The sequence below is a fragment of the Chelon labrosus genome, assembly GCF_963514085.1.
Source record: "Chelon labrosus genome assembly, chromosome: 8".
Classification (NCBI taxonomy): Eukaryota; Metazoa; Chordata; class Actinopteri; order Mugiliformes; family Mugilidae; genus Chelon; species Chelon labrosus.
Window position 1 is genome coordinate 25,000,309 of NC_140358.1, and position 23,085 is coordinate 25,023,393.

Below are 23,085 nucleotides of genomic sequence, written 5' to 3' on the forward strand. Positions count from 1 at the left end.
TATGTAGCACCAGTCCGTGGTTTGGACACACATCATTATTCAACTGGTTTTCTTTATTATGCACTCACACTAATCGCAAACATTCTCTCTCACACACACTTTTGTTTTTAGTTAAGCTTATTTAGTTAGATTATAGTGCACATAGCACATTTCAGCAGCAGTATTTTGTGAGGGAAATAAAACTCTCCCCACACCAACATCGTGTGCACTACTGACACTTTACTGTATAGGCGTTAACCACAGTTTGTACACATCCTGCTGTAATATAGTTTCTATTAATCATAGTTTGTACATATCCTGCTGTAATATAGTTTCTATTAATCATAGTTTGTACATATCCTGCTGTAATTGCCATAGATTATATTAATCACAGTTCTATACTGTAAATATCCTGCTATCTATTGTCATTGTGTACACTGGAAACATGGTCAGTTTTAATTAAAATTTTATTGCATCTGCACTTCTTCTTCTTGGGTGCTAAATGCATTTCTTTGCCTTGTATTTAAACACGTGTAAATACAAAAAAAATCGAATCTAATCTAGTCTAGTTCCGATGCTTTTATTTTGATAGTTAAGGACGGAAGCGGCGGAGGGACAAAAAGGTTCAATTGACCGACAATGGAAAAAAAACAGTAGTTTTATTCAAATGCTCAGGCCTCTGTGTTTATTATAACGGTTATTGAAGTACACACAGAATAGCTTTGTTTTTAAACTCGGCGTCCCGGCGTTTTGATTTTATTAGCTTTTTTCAATAGTTTGGGGTAAAATACGATAATTTTAAAGCGACAGTATACGATATTTCTTCCTCGGGCAAACACTGGTGGGCGGCGACAATGCACCAAAAACCATAGAATAAGAGAAGAAGAAGAAGAAGAAGAAGAGACTTCCTATTAGTAGCTTGAGAAAGTACACTTGTTTGCCCTCTGAAGGACGGTAGTTGTTGTTGGCTAGTCGTGCCGACAAACTCAACACATCCACAACAGGGATAACAAACGCCTGCGGCAGTCTGAGGTAACGTTATTTGCGTTGTCACTGTCACTGTCACGTAGTCGGCGCGTTTTGTAACTGTCGGTGATGAATGAACGGGAGGCTAAGCTAAGCTAAGCTAACGGAAGCCAAGTGAAAGTTCAACTTCGGGACACTGGTGTCTGAAAGTTGAGGTGTGCTATGTTGTCCTTTCTAGTTTATGTACTTTTTCAAAAACAGGTGACACGGTATAAGGTTAGCAGTTATAAATGTTACGTGTTGTAATTAACATTTTTATTATTATTATTATTATTATTAGCTCTTTCCTCGAATACCAACTGTCAAATATTTTACACAACTTCGCACATTATTGAAAACATTATCATTATAGCTTTTGAACTGTACCTAAAAAGCTAAAACACAACATTTCTTACTCATATAAAGTGAGAGTAAAATGTTTTAGTTTATTTTTAATTTTAATTTTAATGGTCGAGTACGAAATGTTAGCTAAAGCATGTTAGCTAAAACACGTTAGCTAAAACAACATGTTAGCATTAATGTCTGTTAATGGTCTTAATCTTCCTTTTTAACACGGATTTTATTCATGTAACTTAAAGATGCATCAATAAATCAAACACAGAGGAAAAAAAAGACAATATTATTAATTATAGATCTCATATCTATCTCTCAGATCAGATATTTAGACTATCAGGGCTTCACATCTTTACTTAAATACTGAAATAATATGAGAATGTTAAATCTGTCCAATTTTAATATCCAATCCAATCCAGCTTTATTTATGAAGCACTTTAAAAACCCCACCAAACCAGAAGAAATAAATAAAAGACATAAATTACACAGGGTGTCAGAGGCCAAGGAGAAGAGTAGTGACTTTAAAACAGACAGATAGAGGCCTGACGTCTGATGTGTAGAGGCAAATCATTCCACATTTGTGGAGCCGCAGCAACAAAAGCCCCTCTGAGCTTCTGTTTAGGAGCAGCTGATCAGCTGGAGTAGTGAGCGGGTGGGGGTATGAAGGTGAAGCAGGTCAGAGAGGCATGGTGGAGCGAGACCACTGAGAGATTTAGAAAGCAAATAAAAGAACTTTAAAATGGATCCTGAGGCTAAAATGAGGCTATTGTAAATAAAACAGACGAGTACTGTATTTCACTTGTATATTCAAATTTAATTCAAATTCAAAAAACACTTTATTTACCCCTGAGCATCCCAGAGAGCAACGACAAGGACGAGACATAAAAAAATAAATAAAACACGTGTTGTATCCAGCCCATCTCAAATAAGCTTAATGTTTAACATTTTATGTGCTCTAAAGTTACGCAAGTGTTGATGTAGGTGTACATTAACACCTCTTTTTGTCTGCTCATGTCCAAGTTCTTACAATTGGACATTGGACAGACATTGGACAGATCAGATACTGATATGAGTATTTGTCTGGAGACGTGACGTGGTTCATGTCATGTTTGTTTATCTGCTGAAGTATTTTTCTCTCTACCTCAGATTCAAGCTCTGGCCAGATTTCGTTTCGTTACACATTTTGAATTATCTCATAAGTGGACTCTGGTGTTGCACTGTTCATAGTAAATAAAAACTGCAGATCAGTGTAACTGCTTTGGGGTTAAATTTTTAGTGTAAACATAAATCTACTCAGATTTTTAATGCTATCCTTGCTCGTTTAAGTTATAGCTGATGGATGACAAATGGCATAAACAGACTTCTGTTATTATTTCCCTCACAGGGTTCATCATGATCTGCACATTTTACACAATACCTGTATTTGTTCTCCTTTTAGCTCTGGTCTCTAGCGGAGTACACCAACCGCAAACTAGCCAGTCCGTCTTTAGACAGAGTTGTTTGCTTCATCTTTTGTGTTGGGGAGTTTTCTTACGCTAGAGAACTTATTTTCTCCACTTCCTGACTGAAGCTTGTGTGCTTGTGTCTCTCTCTGCGCAGATGCCCGGGCCTGGTCCATGGGTGTGAGCCGACTGGATGTATTTTACAGAAGGCTGCTCCTCACCAAACTCTTCATTGGGGGATGGGGGAAGCCTGAAGACCTCAAGAGGTATGAAAAACAGACGAGTGTGTCGGAAAATAACTGGAAATATTGCCACGAGGCTGCACTGAACGTAGTCGCTACAACATGTTTTTATGCTCGTGTCCTGTTTGATAGTTTATATTGCAGGTTGAAAAGAAGCATCATGAGCACTTGATAAAATGATCCGTAACAGTACGGTATAGATAAAAAACTCCCTCCTTGATTGATTGTGTTTTGCAGAATCTTTGAGTTTCGTAAAATCATTGGAGACAGAGACAAGTGCAAGTCTCTGGTGCCCAGCGACTATCCGGTTTACATAAGCAAGGTACTCGTGTCTGTTCTCTTCTTATTTACCACATTATACCATTTTTTTTGTATTCTCATCTCATTCTCATTCTGTATGTGTGTTTGTGCCTCTGTGTCCCAGACAGAGGAGTTCACTGACTGCCACATTCATGATGGGTTCTTCATCTCTCCTCTTGAGCACTTGGTGCCTGGGATTTTGCCACCGGAGGCCGTCAAAGCCAGGTACAGAACATTTACCGCAGCTCCTGTTGTAATTATCGAACAGTAGCTCGTGGCAGGTATGAAGATCCTGATCCAGGGTTCCCACGCATCCTGGAAAACCTGGAAAATGATTGACCAATTTTCCAGTCATGGAAAACATATGGAAAATTAGAAAAAAGGTCAAATGTCCTGGAAATTATTAAGTTATCCTGGAAAATTATTTATCCTCCCCCTGCCTTCTGACCAAATGCAAACGGGTTAAATGTTATGCGCATGCATGTCTTCTGGGCAACATAAGGCACAGAGCTTCTCTGCCTCTAGCCAGTGCAGCGCCCCACGTGACACTACCAGCAAATAAAAATTTGATTTTGTCGCTAGCTTTAGCAGAGAATTTCTGGCTTTAGCGGCTTTTCAGACCCTGCGCCTAGAGACAAAACTCGGGACTACGGTAAGTTGAAAAGTGCCAGTGTCGCTAGTATCATTCCAAAGAATGAGCGGGACGGCTGAATGTATTAGTGTATGACATGATAACTTGTCTCTGTAGCAGCTGAAAATGTCCTGGAAAAGTCCTGGAAAATAATTTCAGGTCAGGAGTGGGAACCCTGTGATCTGACCAGCATGCACCTGCTCATATTTCTTAAGTTGTACTGACATGCTATAGCAGTCAAGTTAGATGCCGGTTTTTAGGTGATATGCAACCTGCTGTTTACAAAGTATACACGTTAACGCTTTCATCTCCCATCTTACACCTCCGTATGTACTGTACAAGTGTTTATAAACTGGTATAACTGTATATCGGCCAGAGGGACTTTGCCTGTACCTTTACTGTAAGCACTTAATTACATTCTGCATATAATACTTGTATATACAGTACTTTTATAAAGTAGGATTCTAAATTTTATTGTAATGGGATGGTTTTTGGTTGCTCTAACGGTAGATATAGTCAAGTGAAGGACTGGACTCATTCCATTGCCAGTAAAGAGCAGCATATTAGAGGAAAGGTGCACTAGTTTCAGACATATTTAGACACAAATCGTAGTCGTAAATAAAATTTTACGACTACGATTTGCCCACTCCTAATGTTCGTGCCATCTCTGGTGGATTTGTGTAGTTTCTTTCAGCATAAAGATGCGTCTGTTTCGCTTGCATTTGCATAGAGCACAGTTGGACCCATGCTCAGGATTATAGCAGCAAGTTTCCAAATGCAAATGCCACAGCTGGAATCAACTCGCGACCTTTCACCGCCTTAGCTGATGAATAGTGACGAATCCTCGACACCTGTCCGTGAATCTCCTTTTGAGTCAGTGATCCAATTGTGTAGCTACGTATTAATTACTAAAACCCCGTCTTCTAATTTGGATGTGACGACTGCTGAGGCTGAAGCCGGTTGGATGGTTTCAATCTATTATTGTCGGAGTCCAAAAATAGATGGGTCTAGTTGCAAATGATCACTCGTGATATGTGTGAGCTGTAGTGAGTCCTCACAGTGTGTTGTTGTTGTTGTTGTTGTTTCAGGTTCCAGTTTATAGTTCCCAAGAGATGGCAGAAGAACAGACCAGTATGTATCCACCTAGCTGGGACTGGAGACCATGTAAGGCCCTTAACCTTTTATCAGTATGACTTGAAAATCAATGTATACTTTCCAGAGATGGCAAGTTGTTTGGTGTTTTCACTAATGTACCTAATGTTTTGGCAAGTGAGTGTATTGTGTCACCATTAAACCTTAGAAATCCAGAGATAAGACTTTTGTTCCACGTCGCCCATCCCTACATTGAAACCCTGAAGCATAGTCAATGCCATAGTGATTACAGAAACAGACGTTAGACAAAACAACAACATACAAACAGTTCTCTGACTCCTACTCTATGTATTTGTGACTCCTGTATAGTTTTTCTGGCGTCGACGGACCCTGATGGCCAGGCCCATGATAAAAGAAGCAGGGATGGCTTCACTGCTTCTGGAGAACCCGTATTATATCCTTCTATTGTCTTTTAACACACGCCTAATCTCTTTTTAATAGCTTGGTATTAAATTTCCTTGAAAGTAATCAAAAAAAACAACTGTCAAACCAATATAGATCAAGACATTCAGACGTTTCTTGACAATGTGGGTCAAGCTCCAGAAACACTGAATATAGTGTTCTTATACGGCTATCTTTCTGAGGACTTTAAGTTTTATACCATCAGAGGACAACTGTGCAAAGTGAGGACATTTTGGCCGGACCCCACTTCTTTACATAGCTGTCTGAGGGTTAACCCATTCAGGCCTAAACACTCTTCTGTAAACCCCCTCTCAAAACCTGAGGTTTTTCAGAATATGTCAACACTTAAACCTTAATTTCTCAGGCTCTGTAGCAGATAAAAACATGAGATAAAAAGCATTTGACAGCTTACTTCTTTGGCTTTCAACTTGACTGACTTGCTAGGGCATAATCTTCAAATGCATTTTTTTTAAAAATCAATAAACACCAAACATTTTTAAAATTTTGAAAATTAGTAAAGATCTATTTTTCCAATTACTTCGTCAATATCACTTCCTTCACTTGAGTCAGCCATGACGGATCGCTAGCACGGTGTTTAAAATTTTCGACCAAAACATACTCCACGTGTAGGCTTATTTCGACCAATCACAAAGCGTTTTATTAGTCACATGAGTTTAAAAAAAATCTCTGTCACTCACCCCAAGAATATTTCAGCCAATCACAGTGCATATAATTGGCCATGTGCCTCGAAAAAGACGACAACGCTCAAAATGACACAGATGCGTTCGCCGGCCTTAATGGTAACTACGCATAGATGCGTGATCCGGTCTGAATGGGTTAAGACTTGGTTTTAGGGTAAAGGTTTTAGGTAAGACCCTATGCAGACATTAATACTGTAACCTGACGGCCTCCTCCCCAGAAATTTAACTATACGTCACGGCGACGCAGACTGCAACAGCTGTGATTGGTCCGCTTGGTAGCAGCGTGTTTCCGCTTCAGTATTTCCGGCTGCTTCTCCATCTCCGCAGTTTTCGAATTGATTGTTTTGGATAAATAAAGATGGAACACACTGAGGAAAGGTTAACTGAGGAGATACAAACATTTGTATGACCCAATTTTTTTTTGACTTGTTGTTTTCATCTGATGCATATTGTCTGTGAATATTGTTTTATTCCTTGACTGATGTTTCACATGGTTATCGCAAACCCAAAGACCAACTGTAAGTGAACTCGCCTTCAGACACCAGTGACAGTTTGTTCAGACAAAACTACACGTATATACACTGATCAGCCACAACATTATGACCACTAACAGGAGAAGTAAATCACACTGACCATCTTGTGACAATTCAGTGTTCTGCTGGGAAACTTTTGGACCTGCCATTCATTCATGTGGATGTTACTTAGACATGTAGCACCCACCTAGACCAGACCAGGCCCCCCACCCCATAGCAATGACACTCCTTGATGGCAGCAGTCATCCCCAGCAGGATGCAGCCTGACACAGACACGCACACACACACAAGAACGCTTTAGGAACAACTCAGACCTGCAAAATAATGTTGTGTGAGTAAATTGAAAATAATTGTACAGTAAACAGGGGTGTGATTTAAATATATTAGGCGGTCCTGTCTAAAGAATGTGTCGGACCTGTTTGTGATGGGAGGGGCCTTGATCCTGGAGTCAACGGTGCTTCTCCGGTGGCTGGAGAGAGAAGGATACTGGCCACTGGGCATGACTGGGATCTCCATGGGAGGATATGTGAGTCACATGTCATTTGATTTATTAAAACTGTTTCCCTTTAGGTTTCCTTTTATTTAACTTACACATCATATCCTACACGTATTGCAGTAAGTGACTAATCAAGAAAATAGTCCACATACAAATTTAAGCAGTTCAATCAGATGTGTTTTACGAAGCCCCTTTTTTGTGTGTCCTTCTGTCCAGATGGCGTCCTTGGCTGTAACTAACTGGCCGAAGCCAATTCCTCTGATTCCTTGTTTGTCCTGGTCCACTGCCTCTAGCGTGTTCACCACGGTAACACAAACACTATTCATTCATTTATCATATCATCCTGCTTGTTTACTACCAGTTTAGTGTGACCTTGTGTGTGTGTGTGTGTGTGTTTGTGTGTTTGTAGGGGGTTTTGAGCAAAGCGGTGAACTGGACTGAGCTGGAGAAGCAGTATGCCATTAATTCAGTGTATGAAGAGGAGATCATTAATATGCTGGAGTACTGTGGGGTAAGATATCTGATAGAGATTTAATCCTCTCTTATCTAACTAAAACATGAACACGTGATCATCAATAAGCAGCTAAAATGCCTGTGTCTTGTTTATGTACGTCAGGCTGACTCCTTTAAGATGGGTCCAGAACTTCTGAAGAACGTGGACTCTTTAGAGCATCTTCTCAACCTCTCCGGCGATCACAGTTTGTCTGTGGCCCAGTACACCAAAGCAGGAAGGGAAGCCGAGGTTGGCGGAGGCTCTGACGGGCGAGGACCTGGAGGCCGAGTAAACGTGTTACTGTCGTCGGTGAGCGGCAGCGAAACAAGCTTGGACGCTCTGTCAAGGTAACCGGTTGGAAGTTGTGAATGGAAGTTGCTCAGTGACAGATAATCACTTGTGGCTCCCCATTATTATGAGTCTTAATGTAGCATGATTTTAATGGTAAAGGAGGAGATTTCCTCCCGTTGGAATCCAAATCCATCAAAAGCGCAGCTAAAAAAAAATGTCTTTAGCTTCACCTACAAGCCCCAAACATTTCATGACTTTAAAAACCAGGACAAGGAACAACTTTATTTATTTATTGTTTTTTTTTCCCACATATGGACATGTCTCTCAGACACTGGTGTTTGTACTAAAGGCTTTTATTAAGAAGCTTAACTCCCAGCTATTCAAAAATAAACAAAGAGGTGGAGCGTTGAGTAAAACTGAGGCATCTACCTGTCTCTCCAAGCGGCCACGCCATCAGTTAAGTCTTAACATAGTTTATAAACCTTGCTCGATCATAAGGGTTGATGTTGGAATAGTTTATTCCAGATTCAGCTCAGTGCTGTGATGCCTCATAGCAAGAAGGTTCTGGGTTCGATTCCGTCTGGGGCCTTTCTGTGTGGAGTTTGCATGTCCTCCCACCTCCCGCATGCTGGTTAGGTTCATTGGTGATTCTAAATTGGCCGTAGGTGTGCCCGTGAGTGTAAATGGTTGTCTGTCTCTCTGTGTTAGCCCTGCAGTAGACTGGAGACCTGTCCAGTCTGAACAGATGTAGATGTAGACTGGCAGTTGCTTTACAGAAGGATAATAATGGTTAGTATTGCTGCATTATGAACAACTGAGCTCTCAGACCTGCTTGCTTGTTTTTCTGCTTTGTTTTCCTTTTCACAATTTGTCACTTGTTCCGATAACAGTGTCGGATCGTGCATGTAGGTTTGATCTAAGATGCATACTCTTTTTTTTTTTTTTTTTTTTCAGAAATCTAGATGCACACAAAACTCATGGGAAGAAGAGGAAGTACGTCGCCAAATTCTGTCTCCCAACGTCACACAGAGAGTGCATAAGCTTCATGAAGGGAGTGATGGACGAATGCACACACATGGCCAACTTCTCCGGTGAGTTTAATAGCGCAGACGGGTTAAACTTACAGGCAGTCATCAGGTTGACGTGTTAGAACAACAACAAAAAAGCCAAATACGTCCAAACCCATGTGGAGGTTATTGGTTGGTTTGCTTGTCCTGATGAATACACACAGTATTGCACATCCTGCGTATTAGTGCTTATTCTGCTGCTGTACAGAAATAGTCGGGACCGTACTGAGCAACAACAGTCCGAGCAACAAAGAACTTACATTGATATGAAATTATTAAATTCTTAAATACACCAGAAAGACATTTGGAAAGTCTCTCTACACTGAATATGGGATCTTTAGGTTGACTGTCACACTGTCTTCCGCTTTCGTTCTGCTGCGTTTTTCCACATTCAGGCAGCTGGGAGGCTCCTTAGCTCAGGACTGCTGAATCTGGGTTAGGTCTCTAAGGAGGAGGGCCACACTACAGACCTCCCTCCTGCTCCATTTTTAAGTCTGTGTGCCAGAGTGTTTTAAGCATGAGTAGTAGGGTTTTTTCATAAACGTTCATTTATTTCAGCTTAGAAGTCCAAAATCTGTTTCTGAAAATATTTGAGATGAGAAATCAGCATCTTGGAGCCTGTTCGGACTTTGCATTAAGATTCGATCACGTAAAACGTCCCCAGGATGCACTGAGATCGCATTTAAGAGATCCGATCTCTGACAACGTCTGTAAGTGGTCTGGTTGCATGTGTCCACCTTTGGTAGAGTGAACACAATGTGTCCTGAGTCCCATTAAAGACCTATACTCAACAGGGGTGCTTCTGAGTCAGCGGAGTTTTGCTTCATTCATTCAGAGAAAAACATACAACCGCTGTTATAAATCATCGCCTGAAAAGGAAAAGGCAGCGTCAGTGATGTCTGTTTATTAGTGATGAGAGCCTTTTAAAATATTCTGTCCTTGTAGCTGTTAACTAACTCACAGATGTCTTTATTTACCTTTATTACTGAAGATTACGGTGCCTATGGAAGCTTCCATGAGTTATAATCTGAGTTTTGTGCAGGTCTAACTAACGTCAGGGTGAAACTAACATGTGAAACTAAAGTCATGACTCGCACACATAAAACAGCTTTGTTCTCGGTTCAGGAGCAGCGGTAGAGATCCATCAGCTGTTAAAATATTTTACTGTGCTTTACATTATGTTGTGGTTTATTTGCATAAAGAGCAGGAAACTGAGATGGAACGCATGTTAGTGTCAGGTCGTCGTACCTAAAGCTGGTCATTTGTGATGGATCATCTCTGAATGCAAGGTCTGAACAGGCCCTTAAAGATAAACATATGCTTCTCTCTGTCCCAGTCCCTGTAGACACCAGTCTTATCATTGTGGTCCAGGCCAAAGAGGACGCCTACATTCCTCGAACAGGGGTCCTCAGTCTGCAGGAGATCTGGCCGGGATGTGAAGTCAGATACCTGAATGGAGGACACGTCAGTGCGTACCTGTTCAAACAGAATACCTTCAGGTAAAAAGTTACACATGCTGAAATACATTCAGTTTGTGAATACGGAGTCAATTCATAGTTCATCTCCAATGTTGTGTTACTCCTATCATTTCACAAATATATGAATATCTGTTTTCATTTCCAGACAGGCCATATATGATGCATTCAACAGATTCTGCCTGAAGTACCCCAACCTGCACTAGCCCGACGAGGCCTAATCCCTGTATTCCCTGTCTGAGCACCAGGACCAGTGGGTGGACATGAAAAAAACAAACAAAAAAACAATGCCTTCAAGTCTCGGCGTGTTGTACGACAGTTAAGAGACACGATGTGCCACGGATTTACAGGCAGCTTGTCCGTAAAAAAAGGTTCAGCCGAGCACGGTCACTCTTTTTGTCATCGTTTGTATTCGTTCCACGTCACCAGGCTGAACACAGTCCGCAGTATTCCACCTTTTGCCCTCATCTGGAAAAGGTGTAATTAATAATTAGCTGTAATATATTATAGTGCATATAATGATACACCTTTTAATATTATATTGATGTGATTTGTGAAAGATTTACTTTTGATTGCTGCAGTGCATTATGTGATGAATTACAAGGAAAACAATCTAACAGATGAAAGATTATGACATGAAATCAGATTGTGATTGCAGACTGACACTGAAAAACAAATACTACACACCAGTTGATCCTTAGTTTTATTTATTGCTGAGTAACTGATATATTGAGGGTGTTTTCTTATTTCAGACCCAGTGTTGAATTGTCTATAAAAACACAGTTTTGAAACTGGAGACCTCAATGTTTGAGACAGATTTTTTCAGGTTCAATCTGAGTCCAATAAACAAGACTGAGGATCAAATTGTATCGGCTTCATAATTTGTTTTTCTTTAGAGCAAACACTGACACAGGGAAAAAGGGAGTGCCTCGTATTTTATTTGGTTTATGACCTTGATGGTTGAGCAGTGAGCACACAAGCAGGAACACTATGTTCGGGTTGTGTGCGGTCGTGCAAAGTGGCACAGGTAGCTGCTCCCACACTTTCTGCTCAGGTGCCTTCACAGTTTGAACAGAAAACTCCAGTAGATTTTCCTTTTCTTAAACTTACAGATATTTTTTATTAATCCAACTGTTGCCCTAACAGTGTTCCTGTGTTATATTTCTATCTGTGAGGTGCAATAGTAAGCTGACCTCTAGTATTACAGGTTAATTTCAAGGCCAAATTAGAGTCCACCTGTTCAGAAAGTGTTTCCAGTCGCTGTAAAGAGACTGGGGTGTCGTTCAGTGTCCCGTTTTGTTTAGAAAACAATAAAAAAAATCAGGGATTATCTCGGTCTGATCTTGTTTGTGACAGTGTATGATGGCACAGACAAAGGAGCTTTCTGAGCTTTCTCAGGAAAAAGAGTTGTTGTTGCTCATCAGACTGAAAAGGGTTTACAAAATCCACAGTCGGACAGATTTAAGACGACTGACAACGAAGATCACTCCAAAAGGACACAAACGGAACCCAGGGTAACTTCTAAGCACCTGAAGGCCTCACGTTCTCACACTGACTAATGGATCCACCATCAGGAGAACGCTGAACGACCATGGCGTACATGGCAGAGTGACAAGGAAAAAGGCACTGCCCTCCAAAAAGAACATTTCTGCCCCTCTACAGTTTTCTAAACATCACGTGGACTAGACAGGAGATGACTGGGGAAATGTTTTGTAGACGGATGAGGTTGAATAATGAGAAGCTCATTATCTGGAGATGAAACAACACTGCACACCAGCATTAGATCGAGGACGGTGTTCTGATGAGGAGGCTTGAATATTTAAGCTTCATTTGTGTGATTGGGATCTCCTTGTCTACTTTTGGGACTTGCGTGAATATCTGCTGATGTTCTGAGTCATTTTTATGCAGAAATGTAGAAAATTCTGAAGGGGCACATTTTTTAAACTGAACAGAGCACGTCTATGCAGGGCTACTCAAACCAGTGAGCACTTACAGACCGTCACTTAGGTCACCAGTGGCCTCTTGGTCGTCGTCAGGCTGTGGATAATCTATACGCCAACATCACAGCTTGCTACATGATGCTGTTGGAGTCATTGTTTGTATTTTGTGGAGTAAAATACATTAAAATGCTCATTAAAAAGAAACAACTGTCACACCTGCCACATGACCTCAGTTATTAAACTAAAGTTTTCCTTTTTTAATAGTAAATAATTACTAAAATAGGCCTATGTAGATTTAGTTTGCAGCATCGAGCCTCTATACCGTTAAAAGTGTGCAAAGAATATGAAAAAAAAAACTGAATGGAGGTTTTGAGCAGCAGCCAGGTTTGATTCAAAATGAATGTTTGTAGTGTAGTCAGTCAGGTAAACAGGGCCAGATGAGGCTGTTAAATTTTACAGCCAGTCACAATAACTAATCTTTCATTGTTGCTACAACACTGGTTAAGAACTAACAATAGCAATAGTTTATATTGGTCTGAGGTTGCTAGTAAGGGTTATAAAATAATTAAGCCTATCAACATTTATTTAATTTATTAGTTGTGTGAAACCTCTCACCTTTCATAATCACAATATATTCAAGTTCGTAATACGACAAGGTCTCTCAGACAGTTAACACTTCAAGACTTTTATTTTGTGGTTTGTTTACAAGCAGAAGGTGGAAAGTCTACGAGTACCACTAGGACAGGGGTGTCAAACTCATTTTAGTTTAGGGGCCACATAGCTACAGCCCAAGTTGATCTCTCTCAAGTGGGCCGGACCAGTAACATAACAGAATAATAACCTATATAAGTAACAACAACTCCAGATTTTTTCCCCATTTGTTTTAGTGCAAAGAAGAAGAACAAGTAAATTAGGAGAATAAACAAACTATTCTTTAAACAGTGGTAAGTGCTCTGTCCACTTCTCTTACTAAAAGAGTAGAAAAATTAGGAATAGCAGTTATTTTCATTGAAAAATTGCAGTGTTCTGTGTAATTTTGGGCCACTTTTGCCCTGCAGGCTGTATGTTTGATTTGATACTGGAATAAAAAAAGACTAACTCCTTCCATAATCACAATATATTCAACTTTGTATCGCATTTGATCAGTAAATACGACTAATTAAAAGTAACAGGGCTTCATCATTACCAGATATTACGTTGACGCTTCAAGACTTTTATTTTGTGGTTTGTTTACATGCAGAAGCCGGAAGCGGAAGTGACGTCAGCTCCTCTATGCCCAGTTGCGAATCGGATCTCGGTCAAGATCCGCGATTCTTACCATGTTCTAATGTTTTGAAGGCGTGTCAGTGGGTACGAGCAGCGCCCGGTAGTCGCCGGTGCCCTAAGCGAACCCGGTACACCTGCAGCGGACATTTGAAGCCCGTCGTTTTTTCCGGCTGCATCACCAAGGCCTACCTGCGATGCTAAGCTAACTGGTTAGCTGTCACCGCTAGCCAGCAGGGTATGTAAAGCACTTCGTGGAAGACGTAAACAGTCCGGGAAATGTCTTCCCACCCACATTTGGATAAAACCGGTCTGCAGACATTTCAGCGACGCGGGGAGCTGCTGTCGGTGTGAAGGGGGAGTTCATGTCGGAAGCCTCTGTAGCCTGTCTGCTGATCACAGACAACCTCTGAGCAGACCTGTCGTCGCTCTCTGGCCAGCTGTAAGATGTGGCTGAGACTCTTCTTCCTGCTCCTGTATTTCATCGTGTTGTTTACGCTAGCGAGGATTTTTGAGGCGGTGGTTTGGTATGAGACCGGTACGTTCGCCACGCAGCTCGTGGACCCGGTGACCCTCAGCTACAAGAAGTTAAAGACCATCCTGAAATGTCGAGGGCTGGGGTACTCCGGGCTGGCCGAGAAGAACGATGTCAGTGAGCTGGTGGAGAAATCAGGTAAAGGTGGGGGGCGAGGGCTCTGTGACATTGTGCCAATATAAAACTATTAGACATTGTTATTAAAATAAAAAAAATAAAAAACAGTATCACACCTTTAATCTCTCCTTCATGTTTTACAACAGGCCCCATATTTATTCCCAGTCCACCTGCACCCAATAGGCATATTTGCACTATTACGTAATGTTTATTTACTGTTTTAAAATGCTGCTATTCTTCACTGTACCAATTATATTCATGTGTAAAATGTGTATATACAATATTTTGTTGCGTATACCTATTATATATATATATATATTTATTTTTTTATCTTTATGCTGCTATAGTTTCTATTTTATTGCTCCCGAACCAAAGAGCTGCCAAACTGTTTTTTTTTTTATTGTTTTTCACTGCCAATGACAATAAAACTTCTTAATTCTTCTTCTTATCACTTCTATTCAGTGAAGAGTTTTACAGGGCGTGTCAAAGATATGGCCCGAGGGCCAAAACCAGCACCCCGTAGGCTCCAGTGTGGCCCCTCGGGAGGAATTTAACTGGGAATTTTCAATAAATTTGCAAATATTCCTAATTTGATCAGCCACAACAGGAGAAGTGAATAACATTGACCATCTTGTGACAATTAAATGTTTTGCTGGGAAACTCTTGGACCTGGCCTTTATTGGTGTGGATGTTACTTAGCCATGTAGCACCCACCTAGACCAGACCAGGCACCCCCACCCCATAGCAATGACACTCCTTCATGGTAGCAGCCATCCCCAGCAGGATGCAGCCTGACACAGACACACACACAAAAACACTTGGAACAACTAAAAAAAACATGAAGAACATCACAAGGTGTTGACCTGGCCTCCAAATTCACTAGACCCCAAACTGAAGTATCTGTGGCATGATCCACAGAGGCCCCTCCCCTTTAAAGGCACCACAGGACACCCTCAGAAGGCCCATGTCCATTCTCTGACGAGTCACAACTGTTTTGGAGGCACAAGGGAGACCTACACAATATTAGGAAGGTGGTCATAATGTTATGGCAGATAGGTGTATATGTTATGATAATATGATTTGAGTTTTATGACACTTTTTTATGGGAAATAAGTAATTCAGGAGTATTGAAATTTATATATTGTCTTTTGAAGCTTATTTTCTGTATATACTACATGTAAGGTTATTTAATAGGAGCTCATTGTAAGGTAAGGCATTGTGAGGTGTACACAGTAAACTACTACTATATATAATATAGTTAGTTAAGTTTTAACAACTTTTAAGTGGCAGTTATTAGTTTTTAAAGGAAAATATACTGTTCTTGGGCCTCTGTCGGGGGACATGGTTGCTCTGCAGGCCTTGTTACTATAATACAGTCTAAATGTGCATAGAGGTAAAAGCAACCCGTGCACATGGAATACACCGATATTAAGGCTAAGCTCACATTTGTGTCTTGTAATCTTGTAGGTACCTCCAATCCACCTTTAAAATGGTCTATAACTGGTTCAGAATAAGTTGTGGTGCATACAGATGTGTTCTTGAGCAAAACAAACTCTCCACTCCATAATAACTTATACAAATGAAAAATTAAACCTCTACCTGCTGATTTTTGTGGATGATGAGGTAAAATAGTAAGTCAAATTCATGGTACCGAATGCAAAAGTGAAAAAACAAACAACCGATCACTGCATTATGGATACAAGTTCCAAACCCTTCTTCATGTGTTTTATTCCCCATCCCTCAGGAGAGTTGACACAGGGAGAGCTGTACTCGGCCATCAAGAAAGAGAAGGAGCAGAGGGAGGCAGGAGATTCCAGCACCACACACTTCAATGGAGAGACCCACTTCTATGAGTTAGTGGAGGACACTAAAGATGGCATCTGGCTGGTTCAGGTAAAAACAAAATACTCATTATATAGAAACCTATAGTTAGGGGTACATTATTAAGACAACCGGGAATTCATCTCTAGTCCCACACTGAACTATTTTCTGTTACCCGTGTGTTCTTCCTGATCATGCAAACCCGTCCAACACTGAGGAGCACACGCTCTGACGCTAACACCAAGCTTATTATTCAAATAATGATGCACAGGCTGCAGGTGTAAAGGCTGAGTCTGCTCGCCCGGGCTCTCGCAACCGTTCTACCAAAGTTATCCCTCTGCAGCTGTTCGTGACCACACTACACCTGTGGGTACACGACAGCGGGTAGCGCAGCCTCAGGTACCTCACAGAAAGAAGGTCCTCGGTTCAAATCGGGACGGAGAGGGTTCGGTTCTCTTTCTTTGTGGAGTTTGCATGTTCTTGTGGGTTTTCTCCAGGCACTCCGGTTTCCTCCCATCATCAAAACATGCCTGGTGGTAATGCTGCACTTCTTCTCTACCATGTCAGGCCCGAGAACCTCCTCATCTTCATTTGTCGGTCAAAAATATTGTCTTAAAATATCCTGTGGGTGGGAAACAATGTACGCAGGAGGCAGACTGTCGGAGATAGGAAACAGAACGAGAGAAGACGACAAAGGGAACTGTGTTGAGGAGCTACTGAGGCGATGGATACCGGGTGTAACAGACACCAACACAACAAACACAAAGCTCTATCTCGCACGATCGCATGTAAACTGAAAAACCACAAGCTTCTTCTGCCGCGCTGCTCCTTAACCGAAAAGGAATTTGGTTAGACCACATACAGCAGCTGTGCCAGTCGACTCGCCCCACATCCGTTTGTGAATCAGTCTGAGTGAGCGGAGCAAAACCGAAGCTTGCTACCGCACGCGCAGGATCAGTGAGGATGCCAATGACTTCATCATTTGAAACCGTTACCTCCTTTTTCCCTCCACTTTTTGCTGTAGAAAACATTCAGATAGCAGCTTGGCAGTGCAAAGTCACAACACACTAAATAATAATAGCTGTGTTTCTTTTAGTAATAGTGGAAAAACTATGTTGCATGCATGCTGTGCTTCCAGATATCCCACATATGTGACACCACACACATGCATGCTTGTTTAACCACAGCTATCACACAGTCACGCTGCAAACTTAAACCTGTACATCTAGTAAAGAGAGTCTGTTTCTGCCTCTGGACATTACACAGACTTTTGTACGAGGGAGCTGGCAGAGTCAAATTACTTTAACGTTCTGTCTGATTGATTGTCTCTCCGCCTATTTACTGGGTGATTAATGACTTCCTAACCTATCTGACGGCCCTTACTGCTTCCCCTCCGCCCTCACAATCAAGCATTGTTGCCTCGCAAACAGCAACGCCACAAACATACATCACAGACAACATCGCTGTGGTTACTTTGATCTCAAACAACAATAGCTGACGTTGAAATGTGTCTTCCACCTTGGTTAACCATTGATGTGGGCTCTAACGTGAGTTGTAGTGCATTGATGTGTGTGACTCTGGTTACCCTTCTTTTATCTTTTACCGCTGCCTTGTCTCTTGTGTGCACCTGTAGGTCATTGCCCAGGACCAGGAAGCTATGCTCAGCCAGTCAAATTGGGGGAAGATGGTACAGAAAGTGTCTCAGTTTGGGATCAGAACTGGAACCTTTAACTGCTCCAATGACTCCAGGTAGGAAGCTGCTACTCCACACACACTTGTCGTCATCCCCGTGTGCTATAAACCAAGTCAGTTCATGTGTGTTCAGGCCGTTCCATCAGGCTGAAGAACATAGACTGTATATAAATATGGACAACGCGTCCCCACTTCCTCCCGTTGGTCAAACTGAAGCTAGTTTCGCTAGCTGGGGATACAGGCGGCGCCATCTTGCGAATTTGGAGCCAGAGTCTGTGCAGTAAGCGTTATTGATGCCCCGCCCCCATTTTCGTTTAATTAATACTACAGTACACTCTGTTCTACCTCCACCGTTTACAAAGAAATGTTGGATTATACACCGTACTTATTTCTTTATTTATTTAATTATTCCTACTCTCACGGTCCTAGGTAGCTAGGTGGCTTTACGGAGCGGTTGGCATGGCAACTGGATGTCATCATGACGTCACGTCCTGTTTCTATAGCGTTAAAAATAACTAAAACAAAGAATTGACATTGGAACATGCATCAACGTTATATTAATTACCTAAAATGACGGAAAGCGTCCTTGAAAAAAATGTACTTGACGTGTATTTTAGTGTTTTAGTTTGGCCCAAGTCCCGCCCACTAACATGGAGGGGGTGGAGCTTATGACCTATACCGCAGCCAGCCACCAGGGGGAGCTCTACTTGCTTTGGCTTCACTTTAGAGGAGCAGTTCTACAGCTTTATTGGTATATGAAGCAGAGTCGAGTTACATAATACCATCTGTGTGTAATAATAAGACGTTGTTCTCTCCGCTCTCCACCAGGTCGTGTATAAAGCGTGGCTGGCAGCGCTCCACTCTCGTCATGGCGGTCCCCCAGACCTCCGCATCAAAGGGCAAAGTCATGCTCAAAGAATACAACGGCCTCCACGGTCAGACCGAGCACATCTTCCGCTGGATGACCTCACACGTGGCGCATCGGATCAAAACCCTCCGGCGGTCCGAGCAGCTGATGGAGGAGTGGCGCTCCGACCCGGCCCACCCGGTGAAGATGTTCTTGTTCGCTCGCCTGTCCCAGCCGCCCGCCTTCTTCTCCTCGCTGTCCGTCAAGTTCACCGGCAGGATTGAGTTCATCTTCGTGGACATACGCCGGTGGGACAACCACACCAGCCTGTCGGAGATCGGCGTGACGCAGAGCCCGGCGTACATCCTCAAGATGCCCGAGGGCATTTACCGCTACGGCAACAGGTGACTAAACACGGAGATGATTATTTTTCAGTTTAATCGAACAAAACTGATTCCTGTGTCTTCTCTCTGTCACCTCCCCCTCTGTTCTCCCCCCTCTCTCACCTATTTGCAGTACAGGGGAGTTCCTCTCTCTTGCTGCTATGGATACATTCCTGCGTTCGGTCCAGCCGGAGGTCAATGACGTGTTCGTCCTCAGTCTGGTCCTTATAAACCTTCTGGCGTGGATGGACCTCTTCATTACACAGGTCACTTTCGCCATTTCCACCAGACGTACTGTAGATATGAAAAGAACAAAGGGCATTCAGTCAGTGGCTGTACTTAAATACAATTTTAACATACTTATTTATGTGTTTTTAAGTTCTAAACATGGAGAAAATACTTGTTGTATTCCTGTATTTAGTGTTTTTTTAACATGTATTATCTTTCATGGACAGGGAGCCACAGTAAAACGATTTGTAGTTCTGATCCGGACTCTTGGGACCTACAACTCCGTATTGTTGGTGTCCTGGCTTCCTATCCTGGTAGGCAAACATCTACACCACAGAATTCTTCTTTTATTATTCATACCTCATTCATTTACATATTATTTTGGGAATTAATCCGTGAAGCTAAGGCAGAAACTATTCTTACTTGACGAGTTTTTGACTACACTGTACACTAAACATTTGCACCTGCACAAAAATGACCCCTCCCCCACTCCCTCAACATTGCATTATTTTTTTTTTAACTTTCTTAAAGATTGGTTTGGGAACTATCCTATAAGAAAGGAAATACATGCACCTTGTCTGATTAACACAAATGTGAGCACAACTATTTTTTTGTTTATAAGGAAACGCCATAGACAGCCCTCATCATCTGTCATCATAGCAGTAACTTGATGGGTTCCATGAAAGTTACCCTGGGTTCCTTTGTGACCTCTCAGTCTGTTATGGGTCTGTCGTTGGTCTGCCACTCTTGTGGAGGGTAACAGTCGTCCTAATGGGCGGTTTTGGCTTCTACATTGATTTGACGCCGTAACTACAGCGACAGCTACAGTGACAACGCAGACCCTAACGCCGTAGCCTGACGTGCACCTCCCCAGACCACAAGAGCTGTGATTGGTCCGCTTGGTAGTAGCGTGTTTCCGCTTAAGTTTTTCCGGCTGCTTCTCCATCTCCGCAATTGATTGTTTTAGATCAATGAAGATGGAACACATCGAGGAAAGGTTAACTGAGGAGGTCTGGAGATACAAACATTGGTACGACTTGACTTCGGTGAAATTTCGGCAGAAGTTTCAGTCGCCATTGTAGAAAGTGAAGCAGGAAGTAGAAACAAAAAATAACCTGACTGGCAAAAAAGACACAGCGCCGACTAGTGTTTGGGTGGTGTTTTTAAAGAGCAACCCAGTCTGACGAGCACACAAGTACAAATGGCTCACACCTGTGTTGGCTACGTGCGTAGGTTACGGCGTCTACCTCCCGCGGTGTCTTAAATGAGCCTTAAATCTCCTCCATTTGTTAGCAATCTGTCCAAAGTCTTGGGAAATGGTTTTGTGACCATTTCTCAGCCTAATGAACAACAAAACAAAACATTTGTTGTGAAGATGAGGCTGAGACTACTCCCTGATTGTTTTTTTTTGGGTCACTGAGTGACACCTGAGTCTCATCACATTTATTGGAAACACTTCTGAACAGATGGGCTCTAATTTGGCCTTGAAATCAACTTGTTATTCCAGAGGTGCACCTCACCCGATACGTGATATTGGGTCATCTACCTGTAACTGATAAGACTGATCTCTAATCTCTGATTGGTCACTCCTTCTAGGCTCTCCTTCAGCTTCCTTATCTGGATTCCCTCTACGGCTACAGCCTGAAGCTGCTTCGTTACGCCGACACTACCACACTGGCAAGCCTCGTGAGGGCTGACTGGACCTTCTACTCGTCCCACCCGGCCCTCTTCCTGTCCACCTACCTGGCCCACGGCCTGCTGGTCGACTACTTTGAGAAGAAACGCCGCTGCGGCGCCAGGAGCCAAGAGGACAGCACCACCAACCTGGAGTGGCTGGCCAGTCTGTGGGACTGGTACACTTCCTACCTGCTCCACCCGATTGCATCACTACAGCAGTTCCCATCCGACCACTCAGACTGGGAGGATGATCCCACCTTCTTATTTGAGCGTTTGGCTTTCCCCGACCTCTGGCTGCGCCCGTTAGTAAACATAGACTATATTAAAGCACTACCAACCTGGAAGCTCAGAGTTGCTCAACACGGAGGCGAGGCGACCGGCGTAAAGATGGACGAAGAGACAGATTTAGACACAGATTGTGAGAGACAGAGGGATTCCCCTTGCGCCGGTCCCAGCAGAACTCACAGCAGCAACATGGACCCCAGCAGCAGTTGTCAAAGTGCTGCTGCTGCTGAGTTACCCTCCTGTTTTTGTCACGGGAACAGAACCTCGTCATCAGCCGAAAGGGCGCCGGAGAGCGGCCCCCTCGGACCCGAAGACGCCTCCGGCCACCAGCACTACGACTGGGCGGCGTGGCCCCACGGCGTGCTCAAGTGCTCGGAGTGCGTGGTGTGTCTGGAGAATTTCGTGAGCGAGGAGTTGCTAATGGGCCTGCCCTGCGGACACGCCTTCCACCAGCAGTGCATCGTGGTGTGGCTGGCAGCCGGCAGACACTGCTGTCCCGTGTGCCGCTGGCCGAGCTACAAGAAAAAACAGCAGGGGGCGGCGGCGGCTACACAGAGCGGCTCTGCTGAGAACACACCGCGATACTGATCAGTCGGTCCAACGGTCTCCACTCAAGCTCACTGGGCAGTTTAGTCTGTGCCTTAACATTAAAAACTAGCTTGGAGTGAAGTTGGGATGGGGGAAGGTTTAACAAGACTACACTGCTGATATCGTGAAGCTATTAGTCATGAGTTTATGAAATGAAGGCAAAGATGAAACTATGAACGCTAAATCTCAACGGTTCCTGCGTAGTGGGGATATGAATTCACACCGTAACCATAGTTATAGTCGCATTAAACTGCAATAAAAACGTTTTTTTTCCTCTAGTTTTGCTGTGTTTATCTACCAGCACTCTGATATTTTCTGTTTTTTTGAGGACAGTAAGATTTCTTTCACATACAAGACTTAACTTATCAAGCTTAACTGCATCAAAAAAAAAAATACTATTGTATAAAAACACACACGTTACACTATATACTTAACCCTGTCTCAAGACCGACTGCAGATGCAGAACGTCTTGCTGTATGTGTTGCATTCTAATGTGCGTTTCTGTTAAGAATTCGGAGCGAACTGAGTAGATGTGTCTCTTGATTCCCCGCCAGGGGTCGACTAAGAAAAGATGTACCGGTCTGCACAAAAAATAAAAAGTCATATGAATGAATGTGATGTGGAAGTAAAGCTGATGTACTCTTCGTTATTGTTCTGTTCTGTTCTGTTTCGACGCCACCTGCCACGCTGCTGTCTGTTGTTTTCTCTGACCCCGGTACAAACTGAAACACTATAAAGCATTAAAATAGAAGCTGAAGTTTATTTTTTATTATTTCGGTTCTTTTATCTGTTCTACAGTACAAAAAAAATAATAATTATATTTAATTCTTGTTCTTTGTTAAGTATGTCGTAATAAACAAAATCCTCCCTGGTGTTTCAAAAGAATCCAGATGCAGATTTTTCAACACCTGTATGCACAGATGAGGCATAACATTATGACCACCTTCTTAATATTGTGCCTCCAAAACACTCATCAGAGAATGGACATGGGCCTTCTGAGTGTGTCCTGTGGTGTCCGGCATAACATTATGACCACTGACAGGAGAAGTGAATAACGTTGACCATCTTGTGACAATTCAATGTTCTGCTGGGAAACTTTTGGACCTGGCATTCGAGTAGATGTTACTCAGTCATGTAGCACCCACC

The 23,085-nt window shown here is 42.5% G+C and overlaps 2 protein-coding genes across 2 annotated transcripts; both read left to right on the forward strand.

The window, feature by feature from the left end:
- The first annotated feature begins 802 nt into the window (after positions 1 to 802).
- abhd18 (abhydrolase domain containing 18) lies at positions 803 to 12,644 on the forward strand. The gene is made up of 14 exons (XM_084549996.1): positions 803 to 1,011; positions 2,938 to 3,046; positions 3,260 to 3,344; positions 3,447 to 3,547; positions 5,042 to 5,117; positions 5,415 to 5,499; positions 6,699 to 6,726; positions 7,129 to 7,267; positions 7,454 to 7,543; positions 7,647 to 7,748; positions 7,854 to 8,077; positions 8,976 to 9,112; positions 10,425 to 10,587; positions 10,712 to 12,644. Exons 2-14 carry the CDS (start codon positions 2,955 to 2,957, stop codon positions 10,767 to 10,769), a joined length of 1,380 nt encoding a protein of 459 aa, XP_084406122.1. The 5' UTR covers positions 803 to 1,011; positions 2,938 to 2,954; the 3' UTR covers positions 10,770 to 12,644.
- A 767-nt stretch (positions 12,645 to 13,411) lies between these two features.
- On the forward strand, positions 13,412 to 22,795 carry rnf103 (ring finger protein 103). Its single transcript, XM_084550502.1, has 7 exons — positions 13,412 to 14,439; positions 16,163 to 16,311; positions 17,873 to 17,988; positions 18,760 to 19,182; positions 19,295 to 19,427; positions 19,617 to 19,703; positions 20,986 to 22,795. Exons 1-7 carry the CDS (start codon positions 14,214 to 14,216, stop codon positions 21,937 to 21,939), a joined length of 2,088 nt encoding a protein of 695 aa, XP_084406628.1. The 5' UTR covers positions 13,412 to 14,213; the 3' UTR covers positions 21,940 to 22,795.
- Positions 22,796 to 23,085: the final 290 nt, after the last annotated feature.